At 36.7% G+C, this 20916-nt stretch overlaps 1 protein-coding gene across 1 annotated transcript; it reads right to left on the reverse strand.

The window, feature by feature from the left end:
* Positions 1–10762: 10762 nt before the first annotated feature.
* On the reverse strand, positions 10763–17414 carry GMNC (geminin coiled-coil domain containing). The gene is made up of 5 exons (XM_061168023.1): positions 17058–17414; positions 15665–15839; positions 13898–13986; positions 12852–12968; positions 10763–11380 (listed from the first exon to the last, which is right to left on the reverse strand). The coding sequence occupies exons 1-5, from the start codon at positions 17412–17414 to the stop codon at positions 10763–10765; spliced, it is 1356 nt and encodes a 451-aa protein (XP_061024006.1).
* Positions 17415–20916: the final 3502 nt, after the last annotated feature.

Genomic DNA, 20916 nt, shown 5'->3' on the forward strand with positions numbered 1-20916 from the left:
TTCTTTGCTCTGATCACTGAGGAAGGCTTTCTTATCTCTCCTTGCTGTTCTTTTGAACTCTGCATTCAAATGGGTATATCTTTCCTTTTCTCCTTTGCCTTTCACTCTCTTTTTTCATCCATTTGTAAGGCTCCTCAGACAACCCTTTTGCCTTTTTGTAGTTCTTTTCCTTGTGAATGGTTTTGATCACTGCCTCCTGTCCAATGTTATGAACCTCTGTCCATAGCTCTTTAGGCGCTCTGGGTATCAGATCTAATTCCTGGAATCTATTTGTCAGATCCACTGTATAGTCATAAGGGATTTGATTTAGGTCATGCCTGAATGTCCTAGTGATTTTCCCTATGTTCTTCAATTTAAGTCTGCATTTTGCAATAAGGAGTTAATGATGTGAGCCATAGGCAGCTCTAGGTCTTGTTTTTGTTGACTGTTTACAGCTTCTGCATCTTCAGCTACAGAGAATATAATCAGTCTGAATTTGGTACTGATCATCCGGCCACATCCATGTGTAGACGCTGGCTTGGTAGGGTGTTAAAATTGTGACAGTAGTGATACAAAGGAAAAAGTTGTTAAAATTCAGGTTTGATATTCAAGATAATATTTCTGAAGATAATAAGACAGACTGGGAAATAAAATTACTTTTCAGGCATGGTTGTAATTAATAGAATTAATCATAGGCAAGTTGAAACAGAAAAAGAAGGGGGCAAGTAGAGGGAAAGCAAAGCAGATGATCAGGGATTTGCTACAATATGTGACTTCTTAGAGAGTAGAAGCATGCTAAATGAGTAAGATCAATGACAATGACATAAATAATAAAGGTTCTGAGCTGCTTTTTATTTAAGATTCTGGATAAAAATTGAGTTCTAGGCTCCCTGCTACACACAAAGTAAACTTGACTCCTTCCATAGAAAAAGTTGTATATTATACAACATTTTGTTTATCTATACACATGCACATGTGGATTCCTGATCATTGTATATTATAGACTTTGGCTGATTTTCATTTTAATCAATTAATATAAGCAGTATCTAAAATATAATAAATAAAGATATTGATATTAATTTTAATAGTAGTATTGTTTTATTCAAAAATGATGAAGAATTAGAAATGCATAATTGGATATGAATAAAATCACCTTATTAACTAAGGATCTGGAATGCTTATTTCCTATGACTTAAAAATCAGCTCATCTGGGAAGAAAATAGCTCAAGTATTTGTTGCCTAAATGTTTAACTCTATAATATAACAGGTTTTTCATTTTTATTCCTTGGCAATTCATTGCTTTGGGACAATGAGAATATATCACATGTTCAGCACCACGAATTCCATTCATTATCTTTTGTTGTCACTTCTCTTTAGCTTTTTGGCAAATTGTTTTGGTTTGGATATTAACAGAAACATAAATGAGAAGAAAACATGTCATCCAAATTTTCCATCCTCAACTGTCCCCACCCAAAAAAAGTTTGTATTGTTTATCTCATTTCTGCTTTTTGCTTTGTTCATGTATACATTTTCATTAAATTGTTTCATATAATGAAGCTATAAGTATGTTTCATTATAGTATTTTTATTATTTAATATATAATTCTTAGTCATTTCCTTTGTATATAAATATTACATGGAAAATACATAAGCAAATATGCATATATAAAAATGCAGTGTGTTTCCAGGAAAACTTTTACAAGCTGTAATTTGAGGGTAACTAATAGTACAAGAAAAGTTATTGATTAATATTTTGCACAGAAGCAATGTTTTACACTCTTTCATCAAACTAAAAAATTAATTTGCAAGTGACAATAGAAACAGCTTTAGAGAAAAAAACAAATTGATACTGCTTAAAATTTCTAGATCACTTGTTATTAATATTTTAAGCAAATAGAGAAAACACAAAAGGAAACTTCAAAGTGTTCACATATATAAAGTGAATTTTAAAACACTTAAATCACTGCTTATTTTTGGATATAAATAAAAAACAACTGGTCATTTCAACTACCTGTATCCCCATAAGTTTGTCTTTGAAGGGTCTGCCTGACTCTGTCTTGAGAAATTAAGAGCATTTTTTTTTAAATCTATCAAAATTGGACTTCTTTATGAGTTACTATATCAACATCATGCAAATAGGCGTGAAGATTATGATTAAAGTAGTGATTAAAGTAGTTTAAGGATGCAAATAACATATTTAAATTATTGCTTTTACTCTTTTGAATGCTATAGGTGGTACCCACTTCTTTTATTAATAATACATCTGTAGAGTCAGTAGTAGGTTTCACTGTACAGAAATTTCTGCTAGATTACAAAAATATAGATTTTACTTCATAAAAACTCTACTCCTAAGTCACTTGGCTAGTGATTATTCCCTGAAAAGACCTCACCCTTTTCCCTCTAGAGCTTCTCTTCTCTTTGTTTTCTTCCTACATCTAGCTTTACTGACTCAATTCTAACTTAATATTCAATGTCTCAACATGCTTCCCATGACTCCTTTCTTAGTTTTCTCTCCACTCACCAATTTACAAACTCTTTTGATACATGGGCCGTAGTCCCTGGAACATTAAATTGCACTTTGAACATGAGAGGAAAACAGACGGCATTTACTGATTTGAATCAATGGAAATACATAAAAGTGGCTTTAAGATGTAACATTTTATGCTGTATGTAGTTTTTTTTTTTTTTTTTTAACTCAAATTGGACGGACATTTACTCTGTGTGAAGATTGTGAGAAATGATAGAATCTTAATTTACATGTGATTCTTAAAAATTAAAAGACGATGTCACAAACTTATGAGACAGGGAAAACATTATCTCCATTTTACAGGATTATCTCCATTATCTCCATTATCTCCTCAGTGAATACACTGAGGCTGAAGAAGGCTAAATTAATCCCTGAGGTACTACAGTTGTGAGAGAAGAGGCTCCATTTGTTGAACAAAATTCCTGAAGTCCTTTTCAAGGCCAATGGTAGGATGTTCTTTACATTTGTTAGAGGGTTATTTTGGAGGTCCAGCCCTTTCTCTTCCTTTGTTAGTAACAGGACAGCTCACAAGAAACCAAATTTATTCTTTACTATTTCCAAAGAGAGTATATTCTGCAAACCTACAGTCATCAAGACACTATGGTACAAGCACAAACACAGAAATACATATCAATGGAACAAGACAGAAAGCCCAGAAATAAACCCTTGCACCTATGGGTACCTTGTTTCTGACAAAGGAGGCAAGAATATACAATGGGGCAAAGACAACCTCTTCAATAAGCGATGCTGGAAAAACTGGAGAGCTACATGTAAAAGAATGAAATTAGAACACTTCCTAAAACCATACACAAAGATAAACTCATAATGGATTAAAGAGCTAAATGTAAGACAAGAAACTATAAAACTCTTAGAGGAAAACATAGGCAGAACACTTGACATAAATCAAAGCAAGATCCTCTATGACCCATCTCCTAGAGTAATGGAAATAAAACAAAAGTAAACAAGTGGGGTCTGATTAAACTTAAAAGCTTTTGCACAGCAAAGGAAACTATAAGCAAGGTGAGAAGACAACCCTCAGAATGGGAAAAAATAATAGCAAATGTGACAACTGTCAAAGGATTAATTTCCAAAATACACAAGAAGCTCATACAACTCAATACCAGAAAAACAAACAACCCAATAAAAAGTGGGGAAAAGACCTAAACAGACATTTCTTCAAAGAAGACATACAGATGGCTAACAAACACATGAAAAGATGCTCAACATTGCTTATTATTAGAGAAATGTGAATCAAAACTACAATGAGATATCACTTCACACCAGTCAGAATGGCCATCGTCAAAAAGTCTACAACAATAAATGCTGCAGAGGATGTGGAGAAAAGGGAACCCTTTTGTACTGTTGGTGGGAATGTAAATTAATACAACCACTGTGGAAGATGGTATGGAGATTCCTTAAAAAACTAGAAATAAAACCACCATATGACCCAACAATTCCACTCTGAGGCACATGCCCTGAGGAAACCAAAAAGACACTTGTACCCCATCTTGAAAAAGACACATGTACCCCATTGTTCATTGCAGCACTGTTTACAGTTGCTAGAACATAGATGTCCATTGACAGATGAATGGATAAAGAAGATGTGGTACATACACACAATGAAATATTACTCGGCCATAAAAAGGAACACATTTTAGTCAGTTCTAATGAGGTGGATGAACCTAGAGCCTACTATACAGAATGAAGTAAATCAGAAAGAGAAAGATAAATATCGTATACTAATGCATATATACAGAATCTAGAAAGCTGGTACCAAAGAATTTATTTGCAGAGCAGCAATGGAGAAACAGACATGGAAAATAGATTTATGGACATGGGGAGAGGGCAGAAGAGGGTGAGATGTATGGAGAGAATAGCATGAAAATTTACATTACCATATGTAAAGTAGATAGCCAATGGGTATTTGCAGTATGCCTCAGGAAACGCAAACAGGGGCTCTGTATCAACCTAGTGGGGTGGGATGGGGAGGGAGATGAGAGGGAGGTTCAAGAAGGAGGGGATATGTGTATACTTATGGCTGATTCATGTTGAGGTTTGACAGAAAAACAACAAAATTCTGTAAGGCAATTATCCTTCAATTAAAAAATATTTTTTAAAAATTTAAATAAAAAAGCATATTAATTAAAAATATTGCAGAAATTTAGAGTGAGGACAGTAGGGTGGGCTAGGTGGACTACTTATTATCCTTAAAATCAAAAGAAGAAAAAGAGTCAGTCTCTGGCCATATGCTGCCCTGCTCCCACAGGAAGCTGGGGTTCCCGGGGTGCACCACACTCCCAGTGGATGCAGCAGGGATGCGCTGTGCAGATGCCACTTTCCGGCCCCACGCTTATCCCACACTCCTCTGTGGGTTAGGGACGGAAGAAGACTGAAAGCTGGCAAATCTCGGGAGACTAATATGAGAGGAGGGGGTGATTCGGCCTGTTGCCTGATTGTAATGATGCGTTTTGATTTCTCACTTCACACTCATTACAGGGCTTCTCCTGCTCTTGGTTTCAGAGCAACCAGAAGGCCCTGAGGGAACACTGCCTTTAGGATGCTCCTGATTACAGATCTGAGATCTTGAGCCTCATTCCAGAAGGACCATCCACTGAGTACTAGGGACCTCTCTGGAAGTAAGAAAGTTACTTTGAAACATCTTTTCAGTGCCTTATTATTTCAGATTATAAACCTGGAAAAGAGATGAGAAAGAAACATCTGCTCTGCCCCACTCCTGAAAAAGTATCATTTAACTCCTGATTTCCAGGAGAGAATAGAATGCTCCCTGTGTTTTAGAAGAAGTGGTCTCAGCACTGTAAATATGCTTCCTCAACTATTTTGCTGTTCCTTAGAGTTATACTTAAAAGGATTAACAGGAGAAAAGTGAAAGAAAGTGAAAGTCACTCAGTCTTATATGACTCTTTGCAATCCCAAGAACTGTAGTCCGCCAGGGTCCTCTGTCCGTAGAATTATCCAGACCAGAATACTAAAGTGGGTACCCATCCCCTTCTCGAGGGGATCTTACTAACCTAGGAATCGAACCCAGGTCTCCTGCATTGCCGGTGGATTCTTTACCAAGTGAGACACCAGGGAAGTTATACTTAAAGGAGAAGGAATGCTGTTATTACTTCAACAGGAATAAGGTCTGTTTCCTGTAGAAAGGGAGGTAGAAAGTGATTTCATGAGCATTGCTTATAAACTGCTACTTTAAGCTTCTACATTAGCAGCACAGAGCGATTAGAGAGAGATTTATTTCTCTTATCTTCCTTTCATTTAAAAAGTACATTAATTTTTTTTACTTCTACTCTATTAGCCCCAAATTTCTACAGTAGTTTTCAATTTTTACACTTCCCTTTTTTTTTTAATGATGGAGGATGAATTAAGCCTTTTGTGAATAATCCCTTTTAGCATTGGGATTGAGAGCTTGGACCACAGAAAGATTTCTGATGAAATAAGCAAAAATTTCTACTTCCAGGTCTCTAGCTCTGAGACCTATAATAGTCTGTAACAGACTGCAGACTGTAAATATATTTACTTGTCCCTAATATCATGATTGTATAATATAGAAAAAAAAAAAAAAAGAGTTATGTCTGAAATCAGTGCCCAGGGTTTAGTTTAGGCCTAAATTTCTTGTTACAACTTGAACTATAAAACACAGAACCAGTTTTCTCATTTGTAAAGTGGAAATCAGGATATTTCTAACAGCCTGTACTTATGACATGAATTTTCAAGTTTATTTAGCATGAGATTTAGAGGTGGTTGTCTCCAAGAAAAAAGAAAAAAAAAAAATCCCTGTAGAGAAACCAAGTAAAATGTGAATTACCCATTACTGGAAATCTGTGTAACAGTGATTATTGACATGATATGTGAGTCTCAAATTATTTCTCTTGATATTAATTTTCCTCTTAGGGATAGATAGATACATGGCTTCTATTGTGACCTCAGGGGAAAATCTCCTCACAGTTTTTATGTGCAGACACCCAAATGTTTTCATAATCTCCCTTGGTATGACTGAGACCAGCCTGGAACATTAACTGAGGTTTTATTCATTTTAGAAGGGAGGGGTTATGATGTGAACGATAAGGAGAATGTTACATAACTGGACAATAGTTTATGGGATATAACTAGCTGCTCTTCAGGTTCATATTGCCCATCTCATCCTGGTTTCTGCCAAACTTTTGTGTAGTGAGTACTATCTTAACACCATTCCAGAATTCATTCCTAATCATCAGTTTTCCTTGAGATCCCAAACCAGGTTCCTGACAATATTGATTGAGCACTTAGATCCAGCTATATCTGAAGCACAAACTTTTACTTATGAAGGCTAATTATTCCCTTGCTTTGAACAAGCTTACTTAAGGTTTTTCTCTCATTTATAGCCATGTTAGTTGAGCACATATTTCATCCTTATATCTTCTGCAGAGCCTGGCACAGACTACATCTGTCAAATGAGTGACTATTATTAGTTATACCACTATTTGGAAAATAAAATATATATTTTTCTATTGCCAAACATGGCAGAAATGAATACAAAAACTTGTTCTTAGCCTGTTGTTTATTCACTGAAAAATTTTCTAAAATAAGGTCAAAAAAGTAGGATTCAATTTTTGTCATTTATTTATTTATTAGATATAAATTCATTACAAAATTGACACATATAATTAAAAATATTTTAAATCATAAACTAATAAAAATCATTTCAAATATTAAGTGTTAAATTGTATTTTACACTTATAGAATATCCAATGTAAGAATTATAACTGGAAGTCTGGTTATGTTCATGTAACAATAAATGTAGACAAAAATATGACAGATATGTTATGAAATATACCATATATTTGTAACTTATAAACCAATTTTATTTGGTTTATTAAATTTTTTTAAATGATGCATTTAATATTTATTTATCTTATGTGAATCTTTTGGTAAACTGAAACAAATATAAGTCACACATCTTGACTTACAGGCAAGAAATAAATATCAAAAAACTATCACAGATTAACTCTATACTTAATAGGTCAGTTATTGAATTGATTTATCACGCTTTTTAAAAATTTCTGCTGTTTTCTTGAAATAGACCAGAGAAATTATTTTCATTGATTAACATAGTTTCTTTTCTTCAAAATTTTCAAAATTATAGTTTAGCATCACTGTAATGTTAAACACTGCCATTCATTAAATGTCACCTGCATAAGTAAATTTTGCAATTGCCTTTATTTTCCAGATGCTCATGAGATACAAATATGATTTATTTTCTGATGACTAGAGGACATTGGAAATGTCATCACTACTAAAAACTGATACTGGATTCTAATTTTTATGGGAGGTTAGGTAAAGAGTGTTGTACACAAGAAGCACTTGACCTTTTAGGCCACTTAACACCAGAAATGTACTCTGGATAAAGAATAAACTCTAAATGCGGAAATTATTGGTCTGGTCACATATATTGTACAAAACAGGTACACATCAAATGAGTATGCATAAAATCTAAGAGAAGAAAATGTTTAGAAAATGTTATGCACAATATAAAAATATTCACTGCAATCAGAAGTGTTATTTAATTTTTATTTAGCTCTTTATATTAGTAAAATATTAACTCTGGTTTGCTGGATGGGCATAGTAAAACCATAAAGTTAGAACATATACTCAGGTGAGAAAAATTTCTAACTTTTTAAACATCAGCAAAATAATATTCTATACATAATTCAAGAGAATATCAAATACCTATAGATGTGATTGTGAGAATAAGTGGTAATTTTCTCCCACATAAGCCAGAGCAAGTTACCATTTACAACAAATGTGCTGTAATTTCTTTAAGCTGGCCTGAGACCAAGTTTCATTTAAAAGCTATCACATTTTATGTGGCTTTGTTTTATGTACCAAATGTGCTGAGCCTGGATGCTTCCTCATAGTACCTAACACATAATAAAGCACATAAAAATGCAAAATAATTATTTGTTGACTAATCAATTTTGTTTTACTGCTTGATCATTTAGACTTTCAAAATATTTATGTTGCTTTGTTGATTCCTACTACGATAGTACAGTCAATTCTAATTCTTAAGTTTGTTATTAAAAAGAGATAAATTTCACCCATACAGGGAACAGATTCTAGAATGTAAAAGGAACTTTTTTATTTTGGATTTTGTTTTTAGAAAATAGAATGTGTTCTATTTATTCTTAAATCATAAAATATTTAATATATTTGACTCCCCTTCATGGATTATAGAGAAAACTGGGTGATAGCAAAACTTAATGACAAAGATTATTTGCTTCATATCACCAAAATAAAGCAAAAACCAAAGAGCAGCAACAAAAAAATGAAAGATATATCTTAGTTGCAAAGAATTCCAAATAGAATACTCATGCTTTCAGGCACTGACTGTACAGGCGACTTAATGAAGGGCTTCCCTTTGGTTCAGTTGATAAAGAATCTGACTGCAATGTGGGAGACAGGGGTTTGATCCCCTGGAGAAGGAAAAGGCTACCCACTCCAGGATTCTGACCCGGAGAATTCCATGAACTGTATAGTCCATGGGGTTGCAAAGAGTCAGACATGACTGAGCAACTTTCACTCACTCACTCACTCACTAGGCAGACTGTACAAGCAACTTAATGAAGGGCAGAATAAAGAAAAAATGGGAAAGGCATTCAACACGGTGGGTTTTATTGTCACCTGAAGCTTGGTCCCCCCCAAAATAATAGGTGCACATCTTTGAAATGTAAAATATTCTAGAAAGGATAGGGAGCTTGAGGAGTTGGAAAGAGAAACTAGCATGAGCATGAAGAATATGTTTAATCTAGACAGAGAAATCTTGATGTCAAAATTACCATTAAATCTATGCACACTTATTTGAAAAATAATGTCTATATTTTTTAGACATGTTCTCACACAATTAGACTGATTTAACTCAAAATGGATTCATACCAGGAAAAGAATACTGTGATGAGAACAGTGACTTCTAGTGTTAACTACAAATGGCTAACATTAAAAAAAAATTATATATAAAAAAGTTAATCCAACATATCTACAGTGCCAATCCAAACTAGAGAATAGTACCCTAGGATGACAGTGTTAGGATAAAGCTGATGGGACCCAGGCTCGATTTATAGAATGTTAGAGATTATCTAGTCTGACTATATTCTATAGCTCAGAAAACTGAATGTTCATGCCAGGGAAGTAGCTTTTTCAAGGTCACAGCAGATGAGTGGGTCTAAGTCTCATGAGGGTATCCACAGCGTCTAACTTGTTCACATTTTATCACTACGCCATAGCATGACGCCTGGTACTAACTGTTGGTGTTCTACACCGACAACACCAATAGTTGGTGTTCTACAAATATTGTGGGTGTATTGATGAATGAAAAATGAACACATGAATGACTGAATGGATGAGTAATACAATGTGAGGGCTAGGCTAGACTATACTTTCAAGAATAGAAGTTTATAGCATCTAAGCAGTTCAGCACAGTGACTTATTCTTTTACCACAAGTCCCTCAAAAAATGTTCTTGTTTGAGTCATATTGGTTGCAGATACAATGCCAGGTGCCCACAGAAGCTGATACACTATGCAGGAAAGTAAATTTAAATACCCTTTATCTTTTAATTTATCAGTGTTGTTGCTTAATAGTAGAGTTATAGCATTTGAAGAGATATGTCAATTTCACCATGGGACACTCAACGAACTGTCTCAAATAACATTACTTATAACTGTATTATGTCTTCAGGAACAGCGATGGGCAAAGATACTTGTTTCAACCCCACCCTCAGATATTTGAATGCCTAATAGCAGGTACTTCAAGCAATTAAAACGCTCATTTCAAAAGCAGTTTTTAGAAATGAAGAGGAACAGGAGAGAAATAAAACTGAGAAGGTGAAGGCTACGAACATTTAAACTGCTTGATGAAAGAAGAAAAGCTGTTAGACTTGTTATAATTGGAACAGCACATTTAGGTCTCAAAGGAATATTCAGGCAATTGGAAAATACCTTTTCAAGTACAAGGCCAAGGGAGGAAGTCAACAGCAGGTGGGGGTGTGTAAACAAGTCAAATTTAGGTGAAAGAAGAGCAGGCATGTTTCATTATGGATTCTTGGAAGCCATTCCCTGCAGATTTAAGTGGGTAATTGAGAGTGACATTTAAAGTGGCAGGAGACTGTCTGGGCAATAGCTTGTGTTTTCCACATAGTCAGGTTCAAGTGCAAGAGGGGTCTTGTAAACAGAGTTCATGGCAGTCCTCTGTGATAGAAGAGGGGGTCACTAAGACTGCTTAGGGACCCAGGTAAACTTCCAGCCTCCCTCTTCATCTCGACGAACAAAAGCTTGTCCCTGGTGGAAGGAGTGCGTTTTCACATTACAGTGAGGGCTCAAGGATGTGGAAAAGGCCATCTCTGTCTTATTGGGTGACACATCAGAAGTACAGAAAGGAAGAGTTTGTAGTCCTCCTGGAGGATTTGAAAGTTGAGAAAGGAAGTGAAAATCTTCACTGTGGCTGGCAGTGCCTTGCGAGGGGGTTGTTCTATCACCTCCATAGTCAATTGGCAGATCTTCCCCAGGGGCATTGGGATAATCAATTGCCTCATCCAGAAACTGGGGAAATGTGCTAGTGGTCTGTCTGGCATGAGACGAGAGGGCACTGTAGTTAGCTGATGAGGTGTCATCAATGGTGTTGAGGTCTTTTAACCCCAGTGTCTGAAGAACCCAGGGATCCACAGGGGGTCCATGTTGTCCACAGTTAGCAAATTCACTAGCAAGGCTTCTCTTGGCATTTTTATGATGGGGAATCTCAGGAGGAAAATATATTTGCTCTTTGGGTTTCCTCTTCCCCTTTCTGAATTTTCTACATGCTTTGGAGAACTCATCTGATGACAGCAATTTCTGGGGAAATAGTATTTGAAAATACAATCAATCACCCAACATCATTTTCTTTACTATCGTCAAATATTTACTAGTTACATTAATCCCCTAGAAAACTTGAATAAATTTTTATTTTCTCATACAAAGCAAAACTGATTGGATTAACCTGTCTTTAAGTTAAAATCTATGATGACATCTTACCACTTAGAAATTCCAATTCATATTATTGTACTAGTCATTTAAAAGTTGAAGGGAATAAATGATGTCTTTAAAATTTCAGTTCAGGGAAGTAATGATTATTGTTATTATGACAATAATAGCAACTATCATGTACTGAGGTAAATGCATGACCTCATTTTATGTAGATCCTATTGAAATCTTCTTTAATGAGGAAACAGGCAGAAGCACATTAGTGACTTGCTAAGGACTGCGCAACCTAGATTTAAACCTAAGCCATCTGAAGCTAGATTGAACCACTGATTAAAATGCTAGGGAACATACTTCCTCTAATTTTATTAACTTTCATAGCACTCCCATGTGATATGTATCAAATTATTCTAAATCTTGCAAAATTGAGAACAAGAGAGAAAAAATTGCCTAATTAGTATCACTTACTGCTTTGATAACTGTCCTTTATTACAGAATGGTGGCTGAAGATTGGAGCCCGGACTAATAACTGAGCTATACTCTCTTTTCTTAACAAAGCAAACAGAATTCTAAAGAAACTAGCATAGTGGGTTTTCTTCTCTGAACTGTTATATCTGGTAAGAGTTGTAAGCAATATGATTGAATTAGATTAATAATGTAGCTTGCCTAGAAGTAAGGTAAAGATTGATGATAAGACAATAATGCTAAGAGAATGGCAAAAAGATAATAAAAATATACAAAACCTCTCAAAAGGAAAAATTTTTAAAAAGGGACTAATGGCAAACTATCCATGAGTTAGAAACAATTTAAAGGGTAAGAACACAATGTTCATTAAAAGTTAATGTTATTGGCTATGTCTAATTGTCAGTTAAGAGATTTCAACTCCAGCCATATTTATAACATTTAGAGCTGGAAAGATTCTTAAAAGATCTTTTTAGTCCATCCACTTACAAATGAACTAAATGAGGCCCCAAGTGAGAGACTGATTCACCTAAAGTCAAACAGACAATTAAAAGAAATCTGTGTCTCTTAGATCTAATTCCCATCTCACTATTTTAGGATTAATTTCTGTTGTCTCAGCAACCCCCTTGACTGGTTTTTGATTCTTTAGCAACTCCTTTTGTAACATTATGACTAAAATCTGCAATCTAGATACTTCAGAGAAATGAGACATAAACATTCTTCTGAAAGTGCTGTTTTTCTTTCAGAAAAATTCATCCATCCTATTGATGAGTTTCAAGACACATTGTTTCATATACTTCTTAAATTTAATCAAGGACTTTTACCCAAATGGTCTTCTTTCTCATATCGCTCCTCTGTCTGTATAAAGGGGATAGTCACATACCTTGGCTTTTTCCTCAAGACATTTAACTAGAGCAGAATTCAGGTATTGTCTGAGATGATTATTCTCTTCATGTAACCTAGCAAGTTCTTCTTCCTTCTGTACCAGAGTATCTTGGAGCTGCAAAAAGCAGACAATGGTGATGGCTGCTCCACTATATTGACTTTGTCACCTTATAATAATACCACTGATCCTTAACCTACTTAAACTTGATTATTATTCTGTTTGTTTTCTGAACACAATCTCAGGGAGCCCTTGTCCTCCAAGGCGTAAATTCAGTCTACACCCACCTTTTACCTGATTGTTCAGCTTTGTGCTCTGAATTTTTTTTATTCTTTGCAAAGTGTTTGGAGAGATTATATGACTTTTAAAATTGTAACCACAAGGAGATCAAGAAAGTATGTAGGTAAATGAGCTGCGTGCAACTGTTTAAATATAGAAAACAGTGTTTAGAAAGGTTTCGCTGAGCTTCTTTCTTGCATGTTAAAAAAAAAAAAGAAGAAAGAAAAAATAATGTGGGTTGGATTCCCTCCATCTCAGATCAATCTGTTTGTATGTCCACAAGATTAAATTACTCTCAGAAATAACAACAAACATAATATGGACAATTAAGCAATCTTTGTAAGAATTTTTATAGTCATCTTCTCTGCTCTAAGTGATGAGCTATTTATGACTCAAAAATACTATCACACTCATTATATCATTTGACCTTTCCACAGCAGTACAAATATCTCCATCTCACAGATTAAAGAAAAAGAAGATGCAAGAGGTCATATAGCTAACATGTAAGAGTTTAGGGCTTGACTGCAAGTCTTTCTAGAGGGTTTTGGTTTTGCTATTTTCTGTCACATTGATCACTTCACTTTGACTTCTCCATGGAAGCCATGTGACACTAAGGGACGATGTTGAGAATGAACTACTTGGAACATGGCTGATCTCAATGTTCTGATTAAATATAGGAGTCTTAGGCTTTCTTAAACCTTGCCTATCATTCCTTCTTCTAGAGTTCTAGCCCACAATGCCTTTCAACTGTGATTATCTATACGTACCTGCTTATTCCTGTAGAGCTGAGAGGAAAGCTGAGCCTCTTCCCATGAACACAAATTAGGAACAGGGAAATTCGAGTCACCTGATGGTTCTATGTGAAAACACAAAATGGATAACTGAGAAAATACAAATGCAGTTTTTGTGTAATGAAGAACTAACCAAAGGATTTCAGAAAGGCAGTAAGTTCAATTACCTTTCTGAAGTTAGCCATTGACTTCACATGGGAAAATGACATATTTAAAGTTTTCAGAAGGGGCAGGAATGCTATGAAAGACAAATATTTAAAAACTATCTGCAAGTGTCTACAGAGGTCAATTTTCAGGAGATAAGAGTTCCTATCTGCATTACTAATTCATGCAAATATTTATTGGCCCCACCCTCAATTAGGCCTACATTGCAATTCCACTATGTTTTCTAAGCTTTTATCTTATTTTCTAAGCTGTAGTGCTTAGGTAATATAGTGTTTGTCTCTAGAATCAAATCCTATTTTTGATGTTACCATTTTTTTTCCCAGATGAAAATCTCTGCCTATCAGTGAAGTTTGATGGAGAGTATCTATTCAGAATTTTATGGAATAGCACTTTCTATTTTAAAATAATTTGAACTTTTCTCTCTGAAGAACTCAATGAAAATCTCAAAACTGTACTAAAACTCATATATGTCAAATGTCATCACCTGTATGTTTTATGTTTTTTCAAAGTTTTTGTGTTTTCATGTTTGACAGCAAACTATGCCTACCAATAAGACTGCTTGGGCATGCTAAGTTAGTTTACTTTTAATTTCTTTTCCTGATTTAGTACAGTTTGGAATCTTGATCACCTCTAACTAAAATATTACTGAAATAGTTTTTATTAAATTGGAATGATGGAAAACAAGATAGGAATAAAATTTTATACAGTCTTTGGTTTCATAATCTTGGGTATTCTGTTTTCTTTGTTTCTTGTGATAGAAAGCTAAAATTAAATAATACCCTTCCAGACACTAAGTGTGTTTCAAAAATTGGGGGTTTTTTGCTTGTGTCTTTCTTCAAATCCAACAAATTTATGTGGTAGAAATAGCACTACAGATAAAGAATTCTGAGGTGTCTTATAGTTATTCCAGAAACTTGAGTGTTAATACAGAAAATTTGTTTCATATTTAGAGAAACTGTTTACCAGCCCCATGGCAAAATTAATGTCATTTCCCATAAAAGTTATGTTCCCCTCCAAAGTTGAAGTCTTCTTTAGGCAAAATGGGACTTTTTTTTTTCCATTTAAAAGGCACTATTCATAGAATTTTCTTTTTGAAATAAAAGATTAAGTTAGTAGTTTTGCTTGCTTCTCTCTCATTCCCAGGGAAATATTCCTTAATTAAAACAAAAACAAACAAACAAACAAACAAACAAAACCACCACAACAAAAAACTTCTAACTAGTATCTTAATTCCCAAAGCATTCACTAGTATTGTTTATATAACTTTGACCTAAACCTAAACTTTCTCAATGACTTGGAAATCTCCAAGAACTGTAAAGTATACATATTACACTTTATGTATAGTATAGTATGGAAGAAATACATATTATCCAGTGGGCAAGGAGTAGAATCCCATATTCACTATTTGGCAAGTACAAAAAAAGCTAGTTATTTGGGCTGCAAAATATAGGAGTCTTAGGCTTTCTTAAACCTTGCCTATCATTCCTTCTTCTAGAGTTCTAGCCCACAATGCCTTGCAACTGTGAGTACTGGGGAAGGGCTTCAGATCTACCAGCAAAGCAGAAGAGCAGAACTTACCCTGTGTCTGTGGTGCCTGTTGGGGCTCTCTGTTGTCCAGGAGACCAGCAGCCCAGAAAGAGACCCAAGTCTCCGTGGAAACGTCAACACTAGATTCTGACGTTGTAGCGGAATACGGACAATTATAGCTCTGGCCTCCTACAAAGTACTGGTCTTGGCAAGGCAGAACGGTGTTCTGTAAAATTCAGTATGTAGGTTGGTTGGGGGTGGGGTGGGGGTTGTCCCAAGAGATGCGGTGATGGGCATTCAGAGGGGGAAAAGAGTGGGAGAAAGAAGCAGAAAATACATGCAGTGAATAAAAACCAATAAAGATGCTAAATATATATCCCAGATTAATTTTGAGTGATCCAAATATAATTACTAGAAAGGAATCAGCTTCTTGGTTCATCCAGTACTTCCTGTAGGTCCTCTCAGCATAGAACAGGCTAGTATTGGATGGACCAAATTTGTAAATATCCAGGAGTATTCTCTGTCACTATGCCTCAGTCATCTAACAGGCTACCCAAGATCTAAGCAAAAGAAATTCTACTTAACAAATGAATCATGTAAGAACTATTTGACTCTTTCTTGCAAATATCTTAGTTATATTTCTAATAACCTTAAAAAACTTAGAATGCTAGGGCTGGAATGGACAGAACATACCATATACCCTAACTTTTAAATTTTAGTTTCTGAATCATAAACTTGCTCCATTCCGCCCTTCCTCTTTCCTCTCTTCCTCTGACTTTAAATGCTCCTGGATCCTCTTGAAATAGATTAGTTAGGAAAGACAGCAAGCTCTACGTATGTCTCTCCATCACCAGGTCTCAATGCCTTTCCCAGGTTATCTTGCACCACTAACTGTCTGGCATGTATTCTCTACTGTGTTCTGAGCCAGTGAACACCCTCCTGCCCCTGCCTCCTCAAACCTCAAACACACAGTCTTTCCAGATGTCCAGCCAGGGGCAGGTATGCAGCCTCCCTGGGTTAATTTGTACAACAGACCATTCCTAATTATTTGTCAATGTTTAATCAGGTAAAAGCCATTCATTTAATCAGAGCCTAGCTTCGGACAAACTCTTTTTGACCACGACAAGTCTTTTGTTGTCTTGTGAACTTTCTTGGGCATAGCATAAACAGAGAGAAAACAAATAAGAAGAGGAAAAAAGAAAGTTAAGTCAATTAACTCATTCTTTGTTAACATTCCCAATAAGTTAAGTTTTGAAAAAGTCCAGTCTTGAAGCAAGTCCAGCGTGGGCATTGCAGACCAAAGAAATTCGGCCAAAGGTTTATCAAGTGCTATTTTCTTTTATTCTAAAGGCATGTTTGCAGGCTCTTTCCCTGAGGTTATTATTGGAATCAGAGCTGTGCTCTTATGCAATTGACACCTGAGAAGAAAACAAACCCCAAATACCCCTAGCCTCAAGTTCAAGTGTTTGCAAATATGTGCATAATCCAGAGGAAGAGGTGGAATGAAAAGTGAGTGCAGGTGTAAAGAAACGGTTGGGAGAATGTCCAGAATAGAAATAAAGGACAAAAGGATGAGAGAGGTTGAGAATGAAAGAGACAGAGAGGCAGACATAGCAAGCCAAGAGAAGATAGGGGAGAGGAAAGGGGAGATGGAGCAGCAAAGAAGACCTGTTTTAATTGGCAGGTAGCAGAGAAATCTTGTTTCCAAGGTGGAAGAAATTCTAAAGGCAAAGCTTTCTGGCTCTCTGAGCGCCCCCGGTTTCGCCAGGGAACTAGCTAATGCCAGCTCCTCACTTACCATCTTGCCCTGGAAGAAGGCGCTGAGGAAACTCAGCCCACTCTTAATTTTCGGATAAGCGGGTGGGAGCTTTAAATGGGACTGAGGGGAGGAGCTAGGAGAGGCGAGTTCTAATCTGCAGGAGCTCCCGGTGACGAGCGCCGCCCTCTGATTTGGTGCGAGGCTGTCAGGCTGGTGACGTGGGTCAGGAGACATCCAGCCAAAGCCAAGGTCACTGGCACTCTCGGCGACCTGCTCCCCAGACCCAGGATCACCGGCTCGGGGTTCCGGGCTGTGTGTTCACGGCGGGCCCGCGGCGCTCCGGGCGTGCAACGCGGCTTCAAAATCCGCGCGGATGCGGGCTCGCTGCGCGGCCCACTGGCCCGGGCTTCGGGACCCGCGGTGACGGCGCCGCCCTGACCGATGGGGCGCACCAGCTCTTGCCCGAGGGAGTCTGCAGCTGCCGGGCTGGGCGGGGCGCACAGGTTGGCCCCAGATCCAGAGCGTGTTGTCAGAAAAGCCCACACCAGCTTCTCAGGCATCAGAGCAGCACTTGGGGAAGCCTTCCAACCCCCAGGTGAATACTGCTCCTGGGTATTCTCTGGCTGCTTGGTGAATATTAACTTGCTGTATGACGTTGCTGACTGATTGACTTTTTTCCTACTATTAAATATGTCTCATTTTCTCCAGCTTCTGAAGTGGGTGTGAAATGTGGAGGTGATCTATATTCATTCTAGAAAGTAAGCTTCAGAGGAATAGCCGTTTCTGACTATTTTGTTCACTGCTGTCTCCTAAACTCCCGGAACAATTTCTAACATGTAATGAGTGCCGAATAAAGAATGAATTAAGCTATAAATTTAGGAGTTTCAACTATGTCTCTGTGTTGGTCTTTCTTCACAACTACTATTATATAGACTAAATTAATATAATAAAGAAAATTTAGTGTGCTAATATTTCTCAATTAGAGTGTTTTATTTCTGCCATTTTTCCTCTTGCATTTTATTCTCACCATTCCTATGATGTTATATTCAGAGGAGAAAAATGAATAATGTCATTTTTAAAACCATTCATCTACCACTAAGAATCAACTCCTGTTTCATCTGCAATAACCCAGGAAGTCAGTACTCTTGTTGTCCCTGTTTCAAAAGATAGTGAATGAAGCACTGAAGTTAAATTTGACCAATGTTCACACAATTAGAAAGTGGCAGACTAGAGATTTGAACTTCTGGCTCCAGCATCCATGCTAATTATCATAATTATAGTTTCTGACTCTCTTTGACTTCTTTCTACCGTACATTAATGGCCGTTTATGTAATGGGCATTTTTTATGGATTGAATTGTGTTCCCCTCAATTTTATATGTGCTGAATCCCTAACCCTCAATGTATTAGAAGATAAAGCCTCTAAAGGTTTCTTAACCTCATGAAGATTAAGAAGTCATGAGGGTGGCAGTCTAATCTTATAGGTCCGAGGTCATAAGGAAGAGACACCAAGGATGGCATGCACAGAGAAATGACCCGAGAGGACACAGAGACCTGCATGTCAAGGAGCGCGGTCCCAGGAGAAATCAAGAAGTCCACTGACATCCTGATTTTTGAACTTGCAGCCTTTAGAACTGTGAGAAAATAAATTTCTGTCATTTTACCCATCCAGTCTGTGGTTCTTGTTATGGAAACCCTAGCAGACTAATACAGACATAGTGAAGGAACTGAGAAAAGTTCTGATTCTGATTTGCAAAATCTTTTCTCTAAACTAGTTTTGACCTTTATTCATTCTGCCTTGTATTTACCATACGAGCATTTAGCAGTAACTAATATATAACAGGGGTTTCCATGGTGGCTCCATGGTAAAGAATCTGCCTGCAATGCAGGAGATGCAGGAGATGCGGGTTCGATCCCTAGGTTGGGAAGAACCCCTGGAGGAGGGCATAGCAACCCACTCCAGTCTTGCCTGGAGAATCCCATGGACAGAGGAACTTGGCAGGATCAGTCCAAAGGGTTGCAAAGACCTGGACACAACTGAAGCAACTTAGCACACACATGCACACAAAACATAGCAGATGCTCATTAAGTTCTGTGTCCAAAATTAAAAAAAAAAAAAAAAATGGAAGAAGAAGGTGCCAGATTCAGTAGAGTCTCTTTCTGTTTTTCTAATACTGTTGATTCACAAGCCTTTTTAAGTGACTAGTACCAGGTTTGAGAATCACTCCCTGAAAGATATTGCCAGAGTCACTCAACAGGACTCATCTCAGACAGTGATGTGAGACGGTGGTCTCCTCTCTGCTCTTGCTGCATGAAGGGCAAGGATGCCCTGGCAATGTGCCCCTGACATGATGGGGAAAATAGACCAAAATCCATTTAGGTGGTAAGAATCGGTGATCTTCTTCAGAGCAAAGAAGATCCTAATGAGCTTTGCAGTGAGCACCAGGGACAAGAAAAAGGAGGAGGGAGTTGTTTTGCTTTGGGAAACTCTCATAAATAAGACATTTAAGCCTTTGGAAGATACAATTTCTTGACTCCAAAAATGATACAAATAGATAAGTAAGCATGCATGTGTGTGTGGTAAGTTGCTTCAGTCATGCCCAACTCTTTGTGACCTCATGAACTATATAACCCATCAGACTCCTCTGTCCATGGGATTCTTCAGGCAAGAATACTGGAGTGGGTTGTCATACCCTTCTACAGGGGATCTTCCCGACCCAGGAATTGAACCTGTGTTTCTTAGATCTCCTGCATTGGCAGATGGGCTCTTCTCCACTAGCACCACCTGAGATGCCCTAAGCAAATATGGAATGATATAAAGGGCAGAACTTTGTTTACATCCAAATTTACCTGCATTCAAATTCCTGCTCTATCTTCTGAGACTGAGTCAGCTGAGGCTATATTATGGTCTCCAAATCCTCAGTTAGCTCCTCTGGTGAATTAAGAAAGTACCTACTTGAGAAGTTTGTTAAAAAACCTGATTACTAATGGCTTGAAAATCCCTAATTCACTGCCTAAATCATGACTTGGAGCTATTATTATTGTTAGGTATAGAAGACTCTTTGAACACATAAGCTGTACTGCCTTGCCTACTAAAAATAAATAAAAATATGAACTATATTTGTAAAATTCCCAGGTCTTTTTTTTTTTGAGGAGTAGAAATATTTTTTTAATTTGATTTTTAGCAAATTTTGATTGATCAAAACCAATGGATTGATTTTGATTGATTTTCAGCACACAAATATTTCATAAATCCTTAACTACTTTAGCTTAGTGATGTGGGAGTGTATATGATGGCAGAGAATCTTTAAACAGTGAAGAGCTATTGACAGTTTAATATAAATCAGAAGATAAAGCTTTCCTGAAATCATCAACTACTAGGAAAAATTTCCAAATTCTTAACATCTGATTTAAGCTCATATTTTTATTTAAGGTCTACTGCTTAGATTTTGGAGAAGGCAATGGCACCCCACTCCAGTACTCTTGCCTGGAAAATCCCATGGATGGAGGAGCCTGGTAGGCTGCAGTCCATGGGGTCCCTAACAG

The sequence above is a fragment of the Dama dama genome, chromosome 19 (assembly GCF_033118175.1).
Source record: "Dama dama isolate Ldn47 chromosome 19, ASM3311817v1, whole genome shotgun sequence".
NCBI classification, from domain to species: Eukaryota; Metazoa; Chordata; class Mammalia; order Artiodactyla; family Cervidae; genus Dama; species Dama dama.

Excerpts from the sequence above, each read along its gene's own strand:
- GMNC (XM_061168023.1), bottom strand. The coding sequence starts at position 17,414 with ATGGTAAGTGAGGAGCTGGCATTAGCTAGTTCCCTGGCGAAACCGGGG. Across the intron at positions 12,969-13,897 it reads AGCTCTACAGGAATAAGCAG|CTCCAAGATACTCTGGTACA; the intron begins GTACGTATAGAT and ends TGCTTTTTGCAG. Across the intron at positions 11,381-12,851 it reads GTCTTGAGGAAAAAGCCAAG|AAATTGCTGTCATCAGATGA; the intron begins GTATGTGACTAT and ends CTATTTCCCCAG.